Raw genomic sequence first — 21,441 nt, forward strand, 5'->3', positions numbered from 1 at the left:
AATCCACACATGCTTCAGCCGAGAGATTCTCAGCATAATTCCTACGAAAACAAGCAACAACAAAAGATACACTCGTTTTTTGAGATACCAGATACTATTTAGTGGCCATTGGCATCATATTGTATAAGAAGGAAGTGCGAGAAGGTGGCCGGGGATCCTTTATGAAAACAAATTGCTCGAGTTTCAGGGCACTCTCATCGGTTCTTAAGGATACATGTGGGAGTGCGGACTTAAGTGCATTTCGGTATGGATTACACGTGAGCCAGAAGGATATGGCTCTCTATGTGCGACACGATACAAATTGTCCACCTAATGAGGAAGTTGTTGTGCTCAACTGTTTTTTTATAATATGCAGCCCCTGGGAATTCCCCATGACAACAGACCCTTCAACTAACAAAATAATATCATTATCTCGCCAGTGATTCATTTTGATTATCTAAGAAGATTCTGTAAGCATTGTCTTATCACCAAATGACGAAATTGGCTTATCTTAAGGTTGAATTTGACATTTAATTTAAGGTTCGTGATTCACAGGATGATACCAGAAATAATGTTAATTTTATCTAAATACATAAGATACTATAATGGGGAATGATGAAATCACCTGTTTTCTTAGCTGAATTAGTCATGTTGTTTTTGGGAAATGATCTCTTAATTTTAAATAGAACAAACTATTAAAAATGTTAATTTATTACCACATATTAGTTCATATTCAATAAATAAAAACACTATGTTTTTTTCAACAGTTTATAAATATATTTAATAAATTTGACTGATTTTTAATCAGCCATTCTCATATGTCATTCACCGGCCGTAATTTGTTTTCAATTTGCCCCTCGGATCTCAACATAAATTGTATATCTAATTGCGTTTCCCAAGTGCTGAGGGCAGAGACCATTTTCCACTTTAACTGCCCCACAAAAAAAAATCTCAAAAAAGACATAAATCTAATTTGGCCCTGTGCATTTGGTTCTTTTATGGCGCCGGACCATTTGAAACAGAGCCACCGAATGGCGATGCTGATGCTGATGATGGTGATGATGATGGGCTATCTAAGCGCTCCAAATCCATTTACATTTACCCACCTGGGCACGAAATGGGTGTGAGAATGGTCGAAAAACGAACCCGAAATGGCCAAAAGTTGAAAGGGAGTCAATGGCAATAATAAAACGAGAAACGCGAAATTTCCCAACGCGGCACGAAAATTATTTTATGATGCTTTTAAACTAATTTTCTGGAAAAACAACGTGCAAACGGATTTTCTTTTCGCCGTTGTAGGTCGGAGGGGAGTTGAGGAGAGGGAAAAACTGTTGACTGAGGACGCGTGGGCACGTAAAAATTTTATTTTATTTGCCATCGCTGCGAGCGCATTTGGAAGTGGAAAGCGTGGCGGTCGCGAGTTGAGAGTTGATTCTGAATTCTGAATTTGAGATGTAGGTAACAGGTGAGTCCTGGTCTCCCTGCACACTCCCCATAGTTTGAAGTCACGAACTAGTCATAAAATTAGCGCAGAGGCCTTCAAATTCGGATACTGGCATCTCGACGGACTACTGCCAAACGCAATTTACTTTTACTTTTGCAATTATGCCAAAGACACATTCCGTTTTGGCCCGTATCTCGAGGCCATCAATCTAAATTACGGCATTAAATTTTCAGCCTAAGCCGGACTTTTGTGAAATAATAAAAATATTTTATGCCCGGCGACAAATTGATTTATCTGACAGCCTAATCAACTTTCGGGGGATTTTGATAGATTTGTGCGGCAATTTATGAATGAGACAAAGTCGCAGCTGGAACGGAGCAGTTTTTGTACAATTCCGCAGAAGGAAGTTCGGGCCAAATTGACATGTTCTGCCCAATAATGAAGCGATCAGGGGCAGAGGGCCAAAACCTCATCCTGCTTCTTCGGCACTCGGCCTATTCATAAATCCCCTTTTCCTGGCGATTTGTCAGCACCAGACATGCGACATTGACAATGCCTGTATTCTGTAGTCTGTAGTCTGCATCTCTATCTTTTCGCCTCGGCCAAGGACAAAGTACTTGTGAGGCCTGCAGGTAGGCCTATACCTCGTTATTGTCAATCTATCTTCTATCTTGTATCTCCCACTACCCTTCCTTGAATATGGCTCTGAGTCTGCCTCCATAGCCTTGGCTTTTGTTTGCTGCTGCTCTTTTTGCCATCTCCTGTTTGTTTTTGCAATTGACAGACGCTCGAAGACGAAGGCTGAACGCGTGAGCATAATTATGGTTTTCAATTTATTCCAGGAACCCCACTCCCATCCCATCGCACACACACACACACACACTGGGTTATGCCAGTCGCAGAGGTTTCCCTGGAATCCGACCTGCTGTTAGCCTTTTAGGCGGAGTTCCTAATTGAAAGTGTCATAAATTAAGAATGAACTTCAAGTCAAGTCGAGTTGGCTGCCGCTCCTGCTGATCTGGGAAAATATATGAAAATTTTGAAGGCAACTGGAGTACGTTTAAAACGACCTCTCATGTTTACCCTTCAGATATTAGAAATGCCCCTTTTGATATTAGAAATTAAATTAGATTTAAAATTAGAAATTTAAATTACATATATGATCTGTTATTCAACATTAAAAAAACCTAAGAAAAAATTAATAATTTATTTACAGTATTATAAATGTATTAAATTAAATCCACTAGTCATCGAAAGAAATATTTTTATAATAGGAAATAGCATTTGGGATCTGATATTGTTCTGCTTTATCTGGGTGATCCTTCTAATCCGCACTATCACATCAAATTTCCCAACTCATTCTCTATTCAACAAGGTTTCCTGAATAAACACGGCAGCAATTTCCTACGTTATTTATTTACTTTTAAGTAGTCACTCTAAATGCATTCATAATATCCTGCCTACCCCCAAAAACTCAGGAAAAAACTCAAACATCATGCTCTAAAAAGAATATCCTGCCATAAGAAGACAAACAACTAGAGGAACTCATTCATAAATCAAGGGCTACAAGTATTGTTAATTTTCGATACATATTTTGGGGAAGCCTGTGAAGTGTTTATTGCTTAAAAAGTGCTTCCTCACGGTTGTTTTTAGGCTAAATATGCCTGAAGGAAATATGATAGCCTATAACTTCGCTGGAGGGACAGCTGGCGAAATGGAGAATGGAGTATCCTTTGGGCTTCCTGTAAGTGCATTTTTTGTATAGAATATTCTGGGCAGTGTGATTGATGACTCAAGCTGTGGAGCACACCTTTCCACAGTCGTTTCCCAGCGATTCCCCAACCGAGTCCTCGACTGTTTACGACTCTAATCTTGTTTCTGTGTAAAACCAAAACGTGACTCCATCGTTGACTTGACCCCACGGATCTAAAGTCAATGTCTGAGTCACCGCTTGCCCAGAATCGTTCCCACATGCCCCAATAAAGTATAACCATCCAACCCATAATATTCCGTTGCCAATAAGTTGAGAAAGGAAAATCGAAAACGAACGCACCACGAGAATTTTCACATTTTCACCTGAGCGAAGTGGAGGAACGTGTTCGGCCAATAAATATCAATTAGCTAGGATAAAGGTACTAAAGCGAGCCACAAGACCACGGTTCGGAAAATAAAACTAATTGCAGCTAGCCGGTGGTCCGAAGAAGCCCTCCCGTTTATCTGGCCAGACTTTGACTGGAAAGGAAGTCGTAAAACTGATAGAGGCGCTGGACCAAGGAGAAACATTCGACTCCACTCCACTTCGATTATGAGAGTGTCACTAAAGTGCCAGGTCACGTTCGAGTCTGCGGCAAAAGTGAGTCACACACAGAAACACCGACCATTTTCCGGAGCTCATCTTTTTATCAGCCAGCCATTCAGCTAGCTTGATAAGCTGCTACAAATTCCGATGACGCAAGTGGAAAATCTAAATGGAAATGGAGCAGTACCCAATCCCCCGCCGGTTGATTTTCCTGGCGGCGGTAGTCGCAGTCGCTGCCTCTAATTTGCTGCTCATTTTGTTTGATCATGTGACGACACATGATTCGCCGCCTCTTTGAACTTGGCCTGCGGCATTTTATCTATCCGGATTGGGGTCCATGGACGCAGTTATCTCCGGACCCGGTGTGGTCCTTATCTCCGGCGTGTGCTGCTGCTAATGAGCGTCTGCTAGTTGTTTGCATTTGGCTTAGACAAACAGCCAGTGGCCGCACTGTTCTTCGTCTTGTACTAGTACATGGGCTTATCGCCATTAAAACCAAACCCTGACCTAAGCCAGCGTCGTTTCCTCATACACATATGTTTTGTAGTGCGCCTTATGAGTGGAATAAACTGACGGCGACCCAGTTTGATAGGAACTAACATGCGGCTAATCTACGGAATCGAAAGGGGTTCCGATTGCCCTGGCCATTTGTTTGCTTAGGTGTAACTAATCTGCAGCGGGACTACTAATATTCAAGTGGTAACTATTTTAGAAAATATTTCCATTTAACTTAAGGGCTAAATTGTTTGTTTCTTTTTGTAAAATGGTATATATATGTTCTGTTCGGAAACGATTAAAACTAGAGTTTTGGGAGTTAAAATGTAGGTTATAGTTATGTTTACGCTGGGCAAGCTTAAGTTCCAAGTGGAAAATCGCGAAAGTCTGTCGCGCCATAAAGCTGTACGTGTTTATTATATCAAAATATATCGACGAATACAATATTTTCCAAGTCGGACCATTATTTTGAAGTTATGATCATTAATTTACAATGTACATGTTCCGGCAGATGGCGCCACATAAAACCCAAATACTTCAGGGGGCATATTTATTATTTAAAAATTTAATAGCGGAGTAGCCTGTACCTTATAGCCAGATCACTCGACTATAGCGTTTCTTCTTGTTTAACAATGGAGTGTTGGTATTGGTAAAACTTAAACAAAAAAGCTTTATTAATATGTGTCTAATAAAATAATTATCCAAGCATATTTTTTATGACACTTAAAATAAAATGAAACTATTTGTGAAACTAATGAATGTAAAAGGTAACACTAAGTAACTTCTTCAGCTATAACCCTTGAATTTTAGAGAACTACTTGCATATTATATTAGAAAAAAGATTCTCAGTGGAGTTTGACTTGTATACTTACTGTATTATTTTAACAATTAAAAACAAACGATTTTAAAATATTTTTTATAGCATAGATAAACATGTTCTATACATTTTGACAATTTGTATTGGTGACACAATGTAAATGTAGTCAAAAAATATCACCGAAATGTTTCAACCCTTTGACCACACATAAAGCCAGCCACTTGCCAAGCCAAATTGAATTAGAGGAACCGCCGAAAGCATCCATTTTACAGCTGAAATCATAAACAGAACCGAATGCTGTTTAAAATTTCATTACGCGCACTCAAGTGTTGTGATTTTCGGCACACCCTTTTCGGGAGGGGATCCCCCATCTAACCCCTGTTTACCAGTGTTGCAAAAGCTCGTAAAATTCCCACTAGCTGCAGTAGCTGGAGAAACCACCGCAGTGGTGACACATCCACATCCACATCCACATCCGCATCCACTGTCCACATCCACTGCAATGCAGCTGGCGAAGTGTCATCAGCGCCTGGATTTTATGGCAACGGCCAAAGGAGAATGTATCTAAGCTGCAGTCTGGTAGCTGGTTCCTGGTGGCTGGGCTCCGTTTTCTGGCTCCTAAATTCGGCTAAAGCGTAAAACTTTTATGGCTGCCGCAGCGCGCGGAAGAAACCTCTTCGTCGTCGTAAATAAATTTCTGCCCGTAATTAATTTTGCATGCCAGTCAGATAGTTGAGCTTCCCGGCGACAGTTAGCTGCTTCTCAAGTCGCTTTTTTTTCATTTTTATTTTGGGCGGGAGCTCATAAGCACACACGGCTGATGCTGATTGGGAATGCCACACGCCATTAAGGCCGTTTTGATATGCCAAATGTGTCGCTAAATGATTTTTATTCGCCGTCGCTCATACGCACCGTGTGACGCGCGGCTGGGCTTAGTATGCAAATTGTACCTTTTTGTGTATTTGGCAAGTGACGCACATGCCTCAGCCGAATCTGTCAGAATGTCAGCATGTCAGCCAGCAAAGTTGAGTTTACAGTGCAGTCAGCTCATTAGTGAGTCTGTTTGCCATTGTGGCTCTTGTCTGGCTGCTCCAGCATTATTTATCTGGCATTTTTAACACTTGCCGTTGACAGTCGCTTTGGCATATTCTGCGCTATTTTCTCCGCTGGCAGCACACAAGACACAAAAAACAGAACCCAAAGTCGAGCTAACAAGTGCAAATTTGTTTGCTGCATCGAGCTGAGCACAAATTTCTCAACCTTGGCTCCGTGCTCGCCTTGTTTGCCCCCCGTTAATTTTTGTTGATTTTACGCATTAGCCGCTTGGTCGCTTGGCCGTCCCACCGTGTGTTTACTGTAGCTACAGTGCAGATCGGGGCCAGGTCACAGCTGTGTGTTAACTGAGCAAGTTGGTTGACACAATGATAGGGCAAACTGTATCTTTGAGATACTCAAGCAAATTGGAATGCCCCAGGGCGAAGTGCATTGCTGACAGTTTGAAAATATTATGTTAGTTAATAAACACCATCCCAACAATGTATAGTTTTTTGTAAATTATTGTTGGAGTTGGAATAAATCAAATTAAATGTTTTTTCTGATTTCTGCCACAAAAAAAAACAGTTCAATGTAAATAATGGACTATTTATGGAGTGCCATTCTTCATCGAGCTCGTAATTGAATTCCTTAATAGGTTAAAGAGCACTTTTAATTGGTTCTCTATTTAAGCAAAAATTTACAAAGTTTGCCAAAAGTTGAAATGTCTTATTTATTTTTGATCAGCATTATAAAAACAGTTTTCTTTTACATCTGAGACGCCTTTTAACCAAGTGGCTAAAAAAAATGTATAAAAAAATATATATATTCATAAAATCCAAATCAAAAAATGAAAGTCCGGGTTCTCGGAGTATTTTGCTTATAACAATGGTAATAATTAGCCCATCGACTGGCATTTAAACCTTCAATTTTTCTTTCAATTTTAAGGTTTACTTTAGAAGCTTTACTTAGAAGTTAGATTCAGGTATTCGATTGCCAATCTTCCTAAATTTGCTTTTATATGCTTTAAACACCGGACAGAACACTTTTAATCTTTTATTTTATTTTCTGTGAGGGCCAGCTTTTGGGCTGTTATCTTAGAGCTTCTTTTAACTAATAAAAGCAACCTCTCACAAATCCATCACGATTAACATATAACCAAATTTCGTATGCCATTTTGAATAACTCCAATTTAAGCGCCAAATTCGCCGGGAATGGTCTTTCTTTCGAACTTCCTATTACCATTTTCGGAGATATGGAGGAGTCTCGACAGATACGGAAAAGGTTTGCCCGCCGTACTTACACAGCCCTTGCGGTCTTTTTGGCCTTAGCTTTAGTGCAGTGGATCATTGTCTCGTTGCTGTGGGTACTTTACATCTGGAATCAATAGTATAGGTATTTCCTGATATTTGCTCTCACAGGGAGTTCACTCGTAAAATATTCCGTGACTTTGAGATTTACTGCTCGGCCACCTTTGCGCTGGCTGGCATACTTTTTAGCATGTTTGTCTTTAATGAAAATGTGCGCAGCAAAAAGATTTTCAGCTGGGTTGTGGCTTTTCTGATAGTAAGTTAATTTTGTATATTTTTTAACACTTTCATTTATTAAATATATATCCTTTAGGTGCAACTGCATGTAATTTCAATGCATGTGCTAGTTGCTCGAACTTGGGTTCCAGATCTGCTGGCCTACTACTTTTTCTGCGTGCTCATAATGATTGGGGCCTTGGTCATTGGCTGTAATCTTTCTTTTACGGTAACGCTATTAAAAATAAAAATAAAAATAATAGCCATATTGAATTAAGTAATTATGCTCTTAGATGGATTTGACTCAGTATATAGCGCCGATTTTTCTCGTGAGCTTCATATTTGTCACAGTCTCGCTGTATTTCATGGTGGCCCATGTCTTTATGGCCAACATGATACCCTATGCCTATCTGATCTTCGAGGTTGTTCTCACCATAGTGATGATATTGGTAAGCTCTGATCGACATCATATATTATTTCACTAATAATCTGTTGAAAGATCATCATGCTCCATGCGCAAACAATTAATGGCGATCGACTGATCCAGATGAGTTTGGATGATTTTGTCTTGGCCGCCTTGTTTCTTTTCCACGAGTTTCTGATCACGTACGCAATGACTTTCTACTGGCAGATTAACCATAACTATTTCACATCCGATGAGTTCTTTTGGAAGTCGACAAGTAACAAGCAATCACATGGCACAACTCCCATTAATCCTGATTATGAATATGGTAAGGGAGCCACAAGTGTTGGGCAGTTCATAGAAAACATTATCAAATTACAGATTTAAGGCCAGATGACGAGGACTGGGAAATAAGCAACGAAACCAGTTATGATTGGGCTAATGATAAATGGCAACCTTGAATAGGTAAACATTTTAAACTAAAAATGTATTGAACAATAAAGTGGCAAATGGAAAAGTTTTTTTTTTCGAATCACATTAGTTTTGTGACTTCTTTTAAAATTGTTCTCCATATTAAACGCAAACCTCAAGATTTGGATATTTCTTTTCTAGATACTAGTGATCGTGGACAAATTTGCAGTTTACAAAACAGACCCATGAGTTACGATGTATGCCTCGGAGGAACAGCGCTTTTATCGAAGGGCGCGACGAAAGTTTTCAGTGAAGACCTATGGCCTATTGTTCCTGTGGCTGCTCTTGGCCCTGATCCAGTGGCTGGTAATCGTTTTCATGTGAGTTTATGTACTGAAACCAATACAGCCCTTAATCAATTACACCTTCCATTAGTGAAGATGCACGGTGGACATTCCGATCGCTATATTACATCTGTTTAGTGACCTTTGGACTGGCCATCTTGATATTCGCAATCTTCATATTTGTTGAGAATCTGCGTTTCGTCACATGTCTCAATTTTCTCGTGGCACTGATTATTGTGAGTGATTGTAATTGGAGTTATAGAACATTTTGTTATAATTATTATCTACACATTTCAGGTAGAGCTTCAGGTCATATCAACTTTTGGTCTTGTCGCTCTGAGTTGGTGGGCAGATGTTCTGACCTTTTTTGCAGTGGCCTTAATACTGGTTGTTTTATTCCTGCTCATAGGAACATTTCTACCAGCGAAAGTAACCAAAAATTGTACAGTTTTAGTAATTTTCTAACTGCCTATTTAAATTTATTTCAGATGGATCTTACCCTAGACATCGCAATTCTATTCATAATCGCATTTCTCTTCCTGATTATCGCCAGTTTTGTCCTATTATTTCAGTTGCTTGTCGGGCAAACGAGTCCGTATGCCTATTTAGTGGTAGAACTATGTGTAACCCTAACGATTTTAACGGTTGGTATATCTTTAATTCCATAAGTTTTTAGTTGAAATTAAAATGCCTTAGTTCGTGATGTACCATGGCCAAACTATCAATGGGAACCGATTCGCTGAAATGCGCCTGAATGATTTTTTTCTGGCCTCTCTGATACTATTCCATGACTTTCTCATCATTTTCTGGCTGACATTCTACTGGCAGTCCAATTACAGACCTATAACGCCCGATTCCTGGATGGAAACCTCTACCCCGTCTCCGGTTTTGAATGAAAGCCGAGTTGTATATAGAAATCTGGACATTAATTCCGATTGGGTGAAAAGCTTCAGTGAGAAATATTTATATTTTCTTTCTTATGGTTAACTTATAATCTTATCTTTGTAGGTCAAACAAGAAGGCCACCCTTGGAGGATGAACCCTGGCTTACTACAAGTTTAGATTACGGAGATAATGCCGATGGCGATGATTATCCACAGATTCCAAAAGGTCGAGGAAACAAAGTACCTCGAGGAGGACATGGGCATCGGGACCCTAATGAAATAGATCCCATGGATAGACGCAGGCCAAATAACCGGGATTCCACCATCGATTGGTCGGTTTACCATCGAAAACCAAGTTATGGAGGGGGGAATAGGGAAAGAGCCCGCAGCAAAGTTCCAAAACCAAATCACGAAATCCACGGAAATCGTAAGCCTGATGACTGGGATCCTGAATATATAACACAGAGTGACGATGGGGAGGTGCCATACGATGACGTCGATGCAAGAGAGTTTGGGAAATCAGTTGGGTCAAGCGATATAGTACATCAAACGACCAACGAGGATGCTGGACCATGGTTAGAGTTTGGTGCTGCCGAAGGAAAATTGGCAGTTGGCCTTGGATAATCCACCTATCGATTTTCCTTCGGCAGAACACCAGCCGAACGATGGTCCTACAGTTAAGAAATGCCCAAGTCTGACGACTCTTCAAACATATATATAATACCCAAGGCACCACCTTTCGACCGCAATCGTGGAAAGCTAACCGATTTAGAGAGCCCTTACTCAAATACTGATTCTAGAAGTGACATTCGAAATGGAAACCAAGAATTGCTAAGTCTTCCCAAAGAAGTAGTCACGGTAAATCCACCGCCAAATGATAATATGCAAAATAGTTATGTCTTACCAGGGTCAAAGGTAACTCTAGAAAGTCAAATCAAAATCAGAGAGCCCAAGTTATTAGGCGACGAAATGAAAGGCTTTACTAAACAGCAATTCTCAGAAGGACTGTCAGATGTCAATATGGAATACACACCGCAATGGGAGGAACTTAGCGAAGATGAGATCAGAAAACTATCGGGCCAGCAGATTACTGGCCGTTGGATTGAACCTTTAGTTACAAGAGAGCCTTATAAGCCAATAAGCCATCCAGACAACGAGAAACTTGTAATGAATGACAGCATAAACGTATTGATATAAGCATTGCAAGCCGTAGACAATATATATGAATTATTTTCCCCTATAAATTTAATCCGATTTGCCGATTGTCATCAGAGTCATCAGAGTCATTAGGCATTTAATTGCACTCATTTAAGAGGGCCACACATCTTATTCAACCGCATGTGCGACAGGTGACAAACAAATTAATGTCTCCGAGATTTATGAGCCGCCCACAAAATGGGGCAAACAAGAGTAGACCGAAAAGTCAGGCCAAAACAACCTGTTCAATGAACTCTGCCGAAGGAAAAAAATCAGAAAAACCGTTTAACAAATTACGGCCAACACACGTGCAGTACCCATAAAAACGTACCGTACTCCGGAATGTAGATACTGGGATACTCCCACCGTACAGTAGTAACACATAGCACATAACACAGGTACTGGCATGTATGAATGCCGACCGCATATCGCTTATCTGTTGGGCAGCCACTGCCACTCCCACTCCGCCCACCTTTGTCCCATGGAGCTTCCATACCCTGGCTAACCTTGGTGGGGTCATGGCAACTTTTGGGGAGCGTTCGCCAGTGCAGGGTATCCCTACTTCTATAGGAAGTTTGTTTGTTTTACAACAGTTTATAATTTTTATAATGGGAGATGGCCTTATCACTTTTTGTATATTTATTTATTATTTATTTGTTTTATGTTTTTATTATTTATCTATCATAAATTTAAAAGTCGTTGCAATGCTTTTACTTTAAAAGCGTTTTAAATTAAAAAAAAACAATGTATTTTTTGTGTTAAAAAAATAACTTAAAGCTTCGCAATATTTTTACTGTATATACTTTAACACTTCTAACTTTTATCTCGCTTAACTTTTTAGTAACGGTTTTTATTTAATAGTAACAACATAGAAAATACATTTTAAAATCTTTGAATTTCAAACCCTTTAAAATAATTCATAAATTAATTTGTCTAAGCTCTTACAAAACATGGGTTTATATTTTACAACAGTCTCCATAAAGAGAAGGAACAAACAAGTTGCAGAAGGGCAAGAGCATACCTTTTTTGATTGTTATTTACTTACCTGCACCTTTTCCATTCATTAGGGCACCTCGTATTCGGCTTACCCACCCAGAGCTTTACACTTTTTGTCTTGGACCGTGTTTTTTGTGCATTTCGGCAAATCATGGCAAGAACGCAAAGCACGACCACGACAAACAGAGACCCAGAGCCACAAGTTCTGTGGATGTAGCTGCTGGTGTTGATGTCAGTGCCAGTCGGCAGTCCGCAGTCCGCAGTCCTCAGTCACCAATCCCCCAATCCCCGATCCCCAATCCCAATCCCAATCCCGTTGGCAGTCCCATTCCCAATCCCATTCCGAATCCCCCTGCTTTTGCCCAGTTTTGAGGCATAGTCACTCATGACTGCGACCTGAACCAGATACACGATGCACGATAACATAATTTATGGCCCTGTTTGGTGTTTGCAGCTCCTCGCTCACTTCTCAGTTGCGTTATGGAATGTTGATGTGCCATGCCAGTGCCTCCGTCCGTATCCGTCCGTCTTCTGTCTCTTTTGCCCCTTCTGCCCCTTCGCCTCTGCCCCTTGGACTCATCAACAAATCGTACATTTGAATACAAATTGCAGCATTAAAGACGCAGAAGCTTCAACAAAAGTGTCAAATTTGACATGAAATTATTTATGCTCGCACGAAACTTTAACTCGTGTTTTAGTGCTGCTTTGTTGGCTGTTAGGTTTTGAGTGTGCTGTGTGCCCAATTAGGTTCATCGCCTCAGGACCTGAAATCCCAGACTTGCAAATAAACTTTCAAGACTTTCTTTTGGTTTGGTAATATCTTTTCATATATATTTTTGCATATTTAATTTCTTCCTTTTCTCCTCCGCGTAGTAGACAATATTTATTTCGGTTTTTTTTCGTGAGCTTTAGCTTTAGGTTTTAACTCTAGTTAATGTTTCTATTTTATCGTAGTAACTGCAACATTAAGAAACTGTCTGTGTTTGTTAGTTGATAATCAATTTGCAGGGGAGGATTTTAATGTTGGAAATTTAAGCGGAATTTTTGGAAGAAGAAATAAGAATTAAATATTTGGAAATGTGATGTATACTTAAAAATTAAATCACACTTTTCTTGAACGATTTCGTTTGCTATCTTTCATGAAATTTAGTTTAATGAAATTTAAGATATATTTTTCTCAGAACTATTAAAGCAATAAGATCACCATTCGTTAAACTGTTTTACATCTTTATCTGGCAGATTGATTTTTTCTCATGTTCTTGTAACCAGCTGACAATTCTCTTGAGCTTCTTTACATTTAATTCATTATTTGGCCAGATTTTTAAGCAACACTTGAAAGGGTCGTTGAACAATCCTTTCAGCACTGCACGTTCCCGGGGAATTCCCCTGCTGCAGTGCACTTCTGCTGACCTAATCTCGACCAGCCGCATCCAAGTCACGTAGATAATTTCAAAACAAAACCAAATCCAAAACCCCAAATGGCTTCTGATATTTGCTTCGGCCAAATACGAGTATCTGAGGGATTAGGATTCGTGCACAAGGTCAACAATGGGACTGAAAATCGAGGAACTTTAGTTTTTGGCATGTGGCGGAACTGAAAAACTGATAAGAAAACGAAAACCAAAATTTCAATTTAGTTTGCAATGTGTTCATTTGTGTTTTATATATTTTCTTTTCCACTCTCGCTTAGATATTAGGACTTAATCGATAGACAATTCGGTTTTATACATAGTACAATAAATAATACTCAGTCTTGCATAATACAATAATATAACAGATAACTAAAAACGAAACTAAATTTGCTTAAGGGGGGGGAGGGCATTTGAGAGATATATGTTATTACAGGGGGCAAACAACATTAGCAGACGATGCAACTATTTACAAGTGACTAAGCAATTGGGCTGCTACTCCCGCCCAAGCCCCTTAACCCCTGACCCCTGACCCCTGGCTGGGCAATCACGCGGCAACAACGACGACCAATGAGGCGCAATCATCGTCGGCAGCCGCCGCCGGCTGCAAACTTTGTGCCACTGCCACAGCGGAATCATCCTCCTCATCCTGCTCCTTCTCCTGTTGTCGCCCATTCGGCATGTTAATGCAAATGGCAGGCGTTGCTGTGGCTTGCAATGAGTTGGAGGATGAGAACGAGGACGAGGACGAGGACGAGGAGGGAGTCGGCTTTATCCTCCTGCACTGCCGTTGACAGCTTGCACTTTTGCAGCTTATTCAGTGACTGCTCCTGCCGCTCATCCTTCTCCCAGTTGGAAATGCAGGCGGCCTGGTGATGATGATGATGATGCACGGCCGCCAGCGAGGGATAGACGAACTTCATGCCGTAGGCAAAGTGCCGGGGCTGGTGATGCAGTGCCTCATCGTAGCTGGGCAGTCCGGTGGCAATTGTGTAGCAGGGCGGCGATTCGATTTGGTAAAATCCCGCCTCGTTGTTCCGATGATGCGGATGCTGGCCCTGCAACTGCTGGTGCAGCAGCAGTCGGCTGGCATCGCAGCCCACCAGGTGCGAGGAGTACGAGTCGCTGGCCGCATGGATCTGGGCACGTATGTCCTTATCTGCAACAAACAGAAAACAGAGTTTGTTAGTTGAGTTTGTCAGCAGAAAGTTGCTATTGTTAAGGAGCACGGGGAGAAATTACTGGGGCTTAAGGTATATCTAATTAACATTAAATTGATTTTAACTAGATTTAAATCCCATAAACTTATTTAATAAGCTTTTCTCTCTCAATAGGAATATTAAGATTAATCGCTGTACTAAAATTTACTATAATATGTAGTAATAATATGGTATAAAGCTATTATTGTTGTTAAATATTGTGAAAAGGAAAAGACAATCAATTGAACTTCAAATTCTTTAAAAAAAAAGAATATAATATATATTTATGGTACCAAAACAAGAATTTGATCTGATTTTATTTGTGTTTAATTATATATACCCCTGCTAGATTTATTTTACAAGATTCCCCAACTCATCGTTTTGAGTGTTTTCTTTCTGTGTCGGAAATTGGGAGTGGGTACTTCCCAATCAGGCATCAAAGTTTCGACTCTGTCATTACTTTGTTTGTCCATGTCAAAGGACATTTGTAGAAGGATGGGCCCGTGGCATTAAATTCAATTTAGCGTAAAGGCGCAAACGCTTGAACTTTGCCGAATGCAGAGGCAAGAAAAAAAATATACAAAAAAAGTTGCAAAAAGTGGGCAAAAAAAATGAAGGGAAGCGGAAAGTTTTGTGCTGACCGGAAATGCCGGCGAGGATGGCAGGACAGGCGAAGTTCCTTCACGGCAGACTGACGGCCACCCAAACAACAACAATAACAACAACAACTAGGCAATAATATGCCGGAAGTGCGCGCGTGGCAAAATGGAATGAAATAAAATACCATCACACAACAACAACACACACACAGACACATACCATCGCCAATTCTGCCAACTGCAATGAAATAAAAGCTCGACAGCCCCGGAAAGTAGGCAGCAGAAAGCATTTAATTTTTATAATGCCGCAGCTGCTGGCCATGTGTGTGTGTGTGTGTGTTTGTGTGTGTCTGTGTTTAAAATTAAGTAGAGTTAAATTAAGATTGGAAAATAGCAATTTCCATGCACACGCACTCTAAGCCGAGGCCATCAAAGAATTTTATTTGGTTGTATTTTGAGTTACAGCCTTGATTAAAAATGTATATAGCAATAATTTGCGTCGAATAGAATTCGCCCCTTTACATATGTTGAAACGTAAAAAAAGTTCAGGTATTCAGTGTTATTAAATGCAATTTAAACTGCATTCAATAAATAAATAGGGGATCGTCCCCGTACGTTTTTTGTGCGATTTAATTTGTATGGCTGGCTGAAAAAACTCTGCACTTTTTTAATTGTTCCAGCTTTATTTTTCATAAATTCTCTGGTCCCGAAAATGCTTTTTTCAATTAAAGCGCAGCGCAGGCAGGAAAGGTGGTCGGCGTTTGCGGTAGGGGGTAAAGCCTGTTGAAAAATTTGCGCATTACAATATTAAAACGCAGCGGTAGCAGAACCAGTCAGCAGTTACAGTGGCTGCCAGCAGTTGTTGATTTATTGTTATAACTGTGGCACATATATACATATATCCTTTTTTTCGGCCAGGACACCCCACATGAGGACTCTGTTTCTGTGTTTCCTCTTTTTTTACTTTTGTTTACCGTTTTTCCTCGCCCTCTGTTTGATAGACAGCCGGCAAACAGGGCGCTGGACGGAGGGGGCGTGGCCCACTCGTACACAGGCTGCAGGCTTCATATTTTATGCAAGTGTTGAGCAAACAGCCGCCCCTGGAAACTGGTAGCCCCTCAATCTCTCAGTCTTTTCAAGCATTGCAGATGGCCGCAAAGAAAGTCAAAAAATCGGGGAAAGGTGGCTGCTGCACGCAAAAAAAACTGCACTAGAATTAAGAACCGAATTCAAATTTGTTTAGAAAAAAATTGGTGTCAAAACTGAAGCTTTTGCTTTGGTTCAACCGAAATTATTATTATTGCTTTTACTTGAAAAAACTAACATTCTCTGTTTTTCTCTCTGTATTGTTGGCAAAAAAAATTAGCACGTCGTTGGTTGGAGCCTTTTGTTTTTCAGCTGCATTGGCACTTTGCCTTCCTCTTTTTTGCATTTGTAGCCTGTCTTTTTCCCCCATTTCTGTTGTCGATGCGCCCAAATGTATGCAACAATTTAAATTCATCGCAATAAGCTGGCACTCTCGAACGAAACTGGCCAAAATGGAAAAGACTGTGTTGCTTTATTTTCTGTTGCCATAAATGTCTGTTAATTTTTTAAACTCCCGAACTTTTGTGGCTTCAATCGGGCTGAGTAGAGCTTTTTATTTAATAATTATTATCATTGGATATAAGCTGCTTTCAAGTGTTATTAAGCCAGCTGTTGAAGTGGGTATACGATTTGTGCTTTTCAATTTTTCGACCAAAAAATGCAGTCTCAGCCATTAAAAGTTTTGCTGCTGCCAGCTCTATTATGTATGCTCTTCCCATGCCACTAAACGCTGGTCGGCAACAAAACAATTTGGTTAATTACAGCACTCAATTTGAGTTTGCCAAAAAAAAAAAAACCAGAGCAACTAAAATATTTTCCTCAGCCAAAAAAGAGAGCAGCTTCTAGTTTTTCTGCGCCACTCGCAGTGAAAGCTATTAAAAATTTATTGGGGCTGCTACCAGCAAAGAGCAACTTTTTCTGGTCTTGGCCAAATAAGCTACGCTTAATTACATTTTTACGCAACTGAATTATGCAGGACCTATACAACATGATAAACAGTGGCTGCTGCTGCTGCTGCCGCTGCCGCTGCTTGTCTTTAATTTAGGGACTTCTTCCGCCCTGTTAATAAATTCAGTCGTACGCTGCACTAATTGATAACAAGCCAAAGCCAGGACCGAAAGTTTGCCATTGCCTGTGTGTGACAGTTTAATAAATAAGGTGTAAGCCTGGCTGGCAACTGGGCCAGACACTCTTGTGTTTGGGCCTCGTTAAGTATTTATAAGGTAAACACTGCGAGTCGCCACGTAGCTGGCATTAAATGCACAACAGCCGAAGTGAGCTCGGGCCTAGTTGCTTAATTATAAATGACACACGTACTTCCGGAATCCCCATATCCCCGTATCCCCTGGCAACCTACACCTATCCCAGCGACCACTTGGTATCTATCTAGGCCAGATCCGTACAGGAGGGGCCGTAAGACTAGGCACACAAAAATAAAACAAAAAAAAACAAAAAAAAACAGAACACGACACTAACGAAACTAATTAGACGCATTGGACGCCCGAAAGCAGGCAACACATATCGCTCAAATTGATATTTCACGTATATAGTTGGCATGGTGTTTCTGGGATGTCGGATCCACCCTTCTTGGTCGCGTGTCGTAATCGCAGGGCAAAGTTTTTAAGGCTCGTTAGCACAAAATTGACAGTTTGACAGTTGAGTTGGCCAGGCTTTAAGGCCACGGCCCATGGCTCTTTGGCCCTTTGGCCCAAGTAGAAGTTGTACTCCCAGGAAGAGGAATAAAGTTTGCTCGACCCCAGTCCTTCACTTGCTGCCTGGCCTAAATAAATCATTTGGCTAAATTGGTCTGCAAAAAGTTTGACACTTGAGCCAGAGTCTTGTTAGTTGTGTAGGTTATTTAGCCTGCCCCTACGTTCAATTCCGTTTCAGTTCGTTTGGCTTCGTTCAGTTCAGTTCGGTTCGGTTTAGGATGAGTTAGGTTCTTTGTTGTGGCTCCGTAATTATGTGTAAAGTGCCTAAACATATGATTTATTTTTGGGATTCGGAGCAGTTTTGCCCCGTTGAGAGGTGCAACAGGTTTGGAGCAGATAAGATATATATTTACATGGGCTCTATTTACACCGAATTGGGTTGAGTGGCGGTAATCTGGGGTTTTAGTTGGGATTTTGATAACAGTTGTGTCAAACTTGATTGATTTTGGATTTAGTGTGTGATTGCTAGAGCTACACCTACACCATTTTCTACATTTAAGAAAAAAACATTTACTAACTGTGTGAGGCAGCCAAAATTAGTAAAATGTTTCGTATAGCTAACCCTTTGATATTTACAATCTCCCACATTTATGCCAGATTTCCCTCGACTTTAGCTACACAGCTGAGTGATATGGTCCATCATTATTATATTATATTATGCTCTTTATCGCCTCGGCCCACAAAAAATATATATAAATATCAACGCACAATTTCACGCCTTTCGCCTGCAGAGCAACAAATTTCGGGGCAACAATTTTGTTTTCGGGCAGAGGGGTCGTCGAGGTCGGCCATATTCTCCAGCTCGTACATTATCGCTATCATAAAAGGGGCACAATGCCTCGGGCGGAGTCGACGGCGAGTCAATTTAATATTATAAATATGCGGCACATATATTTTGTGGCATAATAAACTTGTGTATCTAAAATTACAACAGAACGATGCAAACGGCTGGCTGACAATTTCGAAGCGCGCCAAAAAATTTATGAGGCTTTGCGGCCATACAGCTCCATAGAGCTCCATAGAGCTCCCAACTGATGGGTGGTGGTGGTGGTGGGACCTGTTTCGGTTTCTGTATCTGTTTCGGTTCTATACTGTTTCTGCATTTTATATTGTTTAGCCAGCTGAATAAATGGCCGGAGATAAGGCTTTGGCGAAACATTTTGATTAAAGTCGGGACATAAAAGCCAGATGTATGGCATTTGGGGGCGTAAAACGAGTGGCGTGGACCAAAACTTACTGCATTTTTTCCAAGTGCGGAACTTCCTGTAGAAGTAGCAGCTGAACAGGATGAAAACCAGAGACAGGACGACCAGCGAGCTGACCACTCCGATCCACAGATAGTTGATGATCACATGCATGTCCGCATCGCCGAAGATCTGGCTAAACCACGATGATGAGGAGTCCCCGGCCTCCTCGGACCGATCCCGCAGGTCGGCGAGGTCCAGCACCACCGACTTGGAGAGCTGTTCGGTGCTGATGCTGCCGTCTGGGGACCAACCGCTGGGCGGAGCGGGGTCATAGGTCACCGCCGCATTGCCAATCCGCTGGAGCAGGGCATTGAACGAGTTGAGGGCGTCGATGTGTCGCAGATCGTGGGCACTGGGTATCTCGAAGGTGATCTGGTTCTGCTGCAGGTGCTCGGCAATGGCAGCCGGACTCATGCTGCTGGCCGGTGCGGCAATGTATTCCGCGTACAGCTCCTCGCCGGAGGCGGTGCTGGTCTCCACCGCTGGGTAATCCGTGGTGCTAATCATTGTGATTTTCTGTTTGATTTTCTAAAACTTTTGTTTGGGTCTGGCACACGCACACACAGAGGCTGGCTGGCACTCGCGTCACGACACGTAAACAAATCGACTGGCTCTATATATAAGTCATGGGCTCGATTTCGGGTTTTCCACAGTTTTGTTTCTATCGCTCGTTGTTTCGGTGCGTCCGTTTGCTGGAGCGGCTGTAAGTTGACTGACTGCTCGCTGGCGGAGTAGAATGCCTACATCGGGTCGCTGAGAATCAGGCAACGGGCTGCGGGGAAATTTCACTTCATTCCATTCCATTTCACTCATCTCTCGAGGAGAGGAGAGAGGCTGTCGCACTCTCTTGAGTGAGTCGAGTGAGTCGTGGGCGAGGCACTCAAGAAATCAAGTCAAGTCCTTGGCTAAAGAAGCGTGCAATTTCTGGCATGTCTTTCATGTTTTTAAATGTTTGTCGTCCTTCTGCTCGTTTTTGCTCTCCAAGCTGACCCAGTTTGACCAAAAACTATACATTCGTATTCCGGAAAAAAGGCGCTGGTGGGAAGGGAAAACTTCACCTCGGTCACGTTCGTTGTTTAAAGTTTTTCCAACGCTTTTCGTTCCTGTGTTTTTGCTACAAATTGCTCTGCGGCAAAGTTTCAGTTTCCCTGCTGGTTTTAATGAAAGACGGAACGAGGGACTTTGTGGCATTTGATAAGCTTGAGCTGGAAGTTTGCATCAAATCAAACGAAGAATTATGGTGCGCGCTAAAGTTCTGATGGTTCCTGTGGAATTTACTATTATGACACACATTTCGCACAGCTTTCAGCCATTTTAAAGTAACCTAGTTGCAAGCCTTAAATTTGCCACAGCAAAAACTGTAACTAAAACTCAAAATCTCGACCATTATGAGTCCCTCGAGCGTCAGGATACCGCAATGCTTCCTGCTGCTGCCAGTTTTTGTTGCCCCAAAAAGGAGCAAAATATGAAATAAAAGGATGGCGATTCGGCAGCACGCTTCATTTCAGCTCATGTTGACCATAAGCCGGCAGTGGCAAAAACTCAATGCACAAAAGGCTCCGACGACACAAAAACGTGCCAAAAAATATCCTGCTCAGAAAGTGGAACAAATGCATTGCTCCCCCGGACTCACTCCAAAGATTTTCGAAAAACCCACTCGCAAAACCGGTTTTGCTCATCGAGAGTCAAACTCAAAGGGAATTTTTCTCGCACTCCATTTTCTTCTCGACTCGTGCGCATTCCTCTCTATCGCTCTCTCTCTCTCGGTCTCTCTCTCTCTCTCTCTGTGGCGAGTAGAATTTCCCATTTCCCTGTCCCAGAGAATGAAATTGAAAATGAGCAGTTGCCTTTGAACTGCCCTGGGTGAAAGGTCACACGGTGTGTGAGTGCTAGGTGCCAGTCGAAATGGCAGGGTTAGGCGACTGGAAAGTACGTAATTCCCAGACAACTACACGTAGTTTCGGCTGCCTTGTAGTTTCCGGGGGAAATTGAAATAGATGCCCGATAATAAGCACTTAGCTCGAGACCAAAGTCACTCGATAAATGCATTAAAAACTTTTCCTAGCCGCCGAAAACTTCGGCACTGCACTTTAGCAAGCCGAGCTTATCGTTAATTAGCTTTCGGCTAATTCTAAACTTGAGCATAAGTTTAAACTGCAACGATTTTAATCAAGGCGTGTTTGTGTGGAGTGGAGATAAAATTGGATGGCTTAAATAGAGTAGTTAGGAAATGTATTTAAAATTTTCTCAAACAATATATTTGGGTTAAAGGTATCTATGTATTAAGCTGTTATGGGACTAAAATACATAACAAATTTATTACTATAAACAAGTTAAAGAAAATAAATGGGCTTCACAGTAA

At 41.3% G+C, this 21,441-nt stretch overlaps 2 protein-coding genes across 4 annotated transcripts; one reads left to right on the plus strand and one right to left on the minus strand.

The window, feature by feature from the left end:
* The first annotated feature begins 7,297 nt into the window (after window positions 1-7,297).
* LOC128259939 (uncharacterized) lies at window positions 7,298-10,853 on the plus strand. Of its 3 annotated transcripts, XR_008268097.1 has the most exons (8): window positions 7,298-7,428; window positions 7,488-7,632; window positions 7,690-7,821; window positions 7,886-8,041; window positions 8,092-8,323; window positions 8,377-8,460; window positions 8,608-8,786; window positions 8,847-8,976. XR_008268097.1 is itself a non-coding variant. In XM_052992578.1 (7 exons), exons 2-7 carry the CDS (start codon window positions 8,662-8,664, stop codon window positions 10,256-10,258), a joined length of 1,314 nt encoding a protein of 437 aa, XP_052848538.1. In that variant the 5' UTR covers window positions 8,378-8,460; window positions 8,608-8,661; the 3' UTR covers window positions 10,259-10,853. The 3 variants fall into 3 exon arrangements, 2 of the variants coding, with proteins under 2 accessions (XP_052848538.1, XP_052848537.1); XM_052992578.1 differs by lacking the exons at window positions 7,298-7,428; window positions 7,488-7,632; window positions 7,690-7,821; window positions 7,886-8,041; window positions 8,092-8,323 and adding exons at window positions 9,048-9,179; window positions 9,239-9,394; window positions 9,447-9,702; window positions 9,759-10,853 and having other exon boundaries at window positions 8,378-8,460; window positions 8,842-8,986; XM_052992577.1 differs by lacking the exons at window positions 7,298-7,428; window positions 7,488-7,632; window positions 7,690-7,821; ... (1 more) ...; window positions 8,092-8,323; window positions 8,377-8,460 and adding exons at window positions 9,048-9,179; window positions 9,239-9,394; window positions 9,447-9,702; window positions 9,759-10,853 and having other exon boundaries at window positions 8,521-8,786; window positions 8,842-8,986.
* Window positions 10,854-13,459: 2,606 nt separating this feature from the next.
* LOC128260075 (protein commissureless 1) lies at window positions 13,460-19,781 on the minus strand. The gene is given in 3 exon segments (XM_052992775.1): window positions 13,460-13,997; window positions 13,999-14,395; window positions 19,070-19,781. Coding segments are annotated over 3 exon segments (1,128 nt in total). The 5' UTR covers window positions 19,587-19,781; the 3' UTR covers window positions 13,460-13,783.
* Window positions 19,782-21,441: the final 1,660 nt, after the last annotated feature.

This window comes from Drosophila gunungcola (assembly GCF_025200985.1).
Source record: "Drosophila gunungcola strain Sukarami chromosome 3L unlocalized genomic scaffold, Dgunungcola_SK_2 000014F, whole genome shotgun sequence".
NCBI lineage: Eukaryota > Metazoa > Arthropoda > Insecta > Diptera > Drosophilidae > Drosophila > Drosophila gunungcola.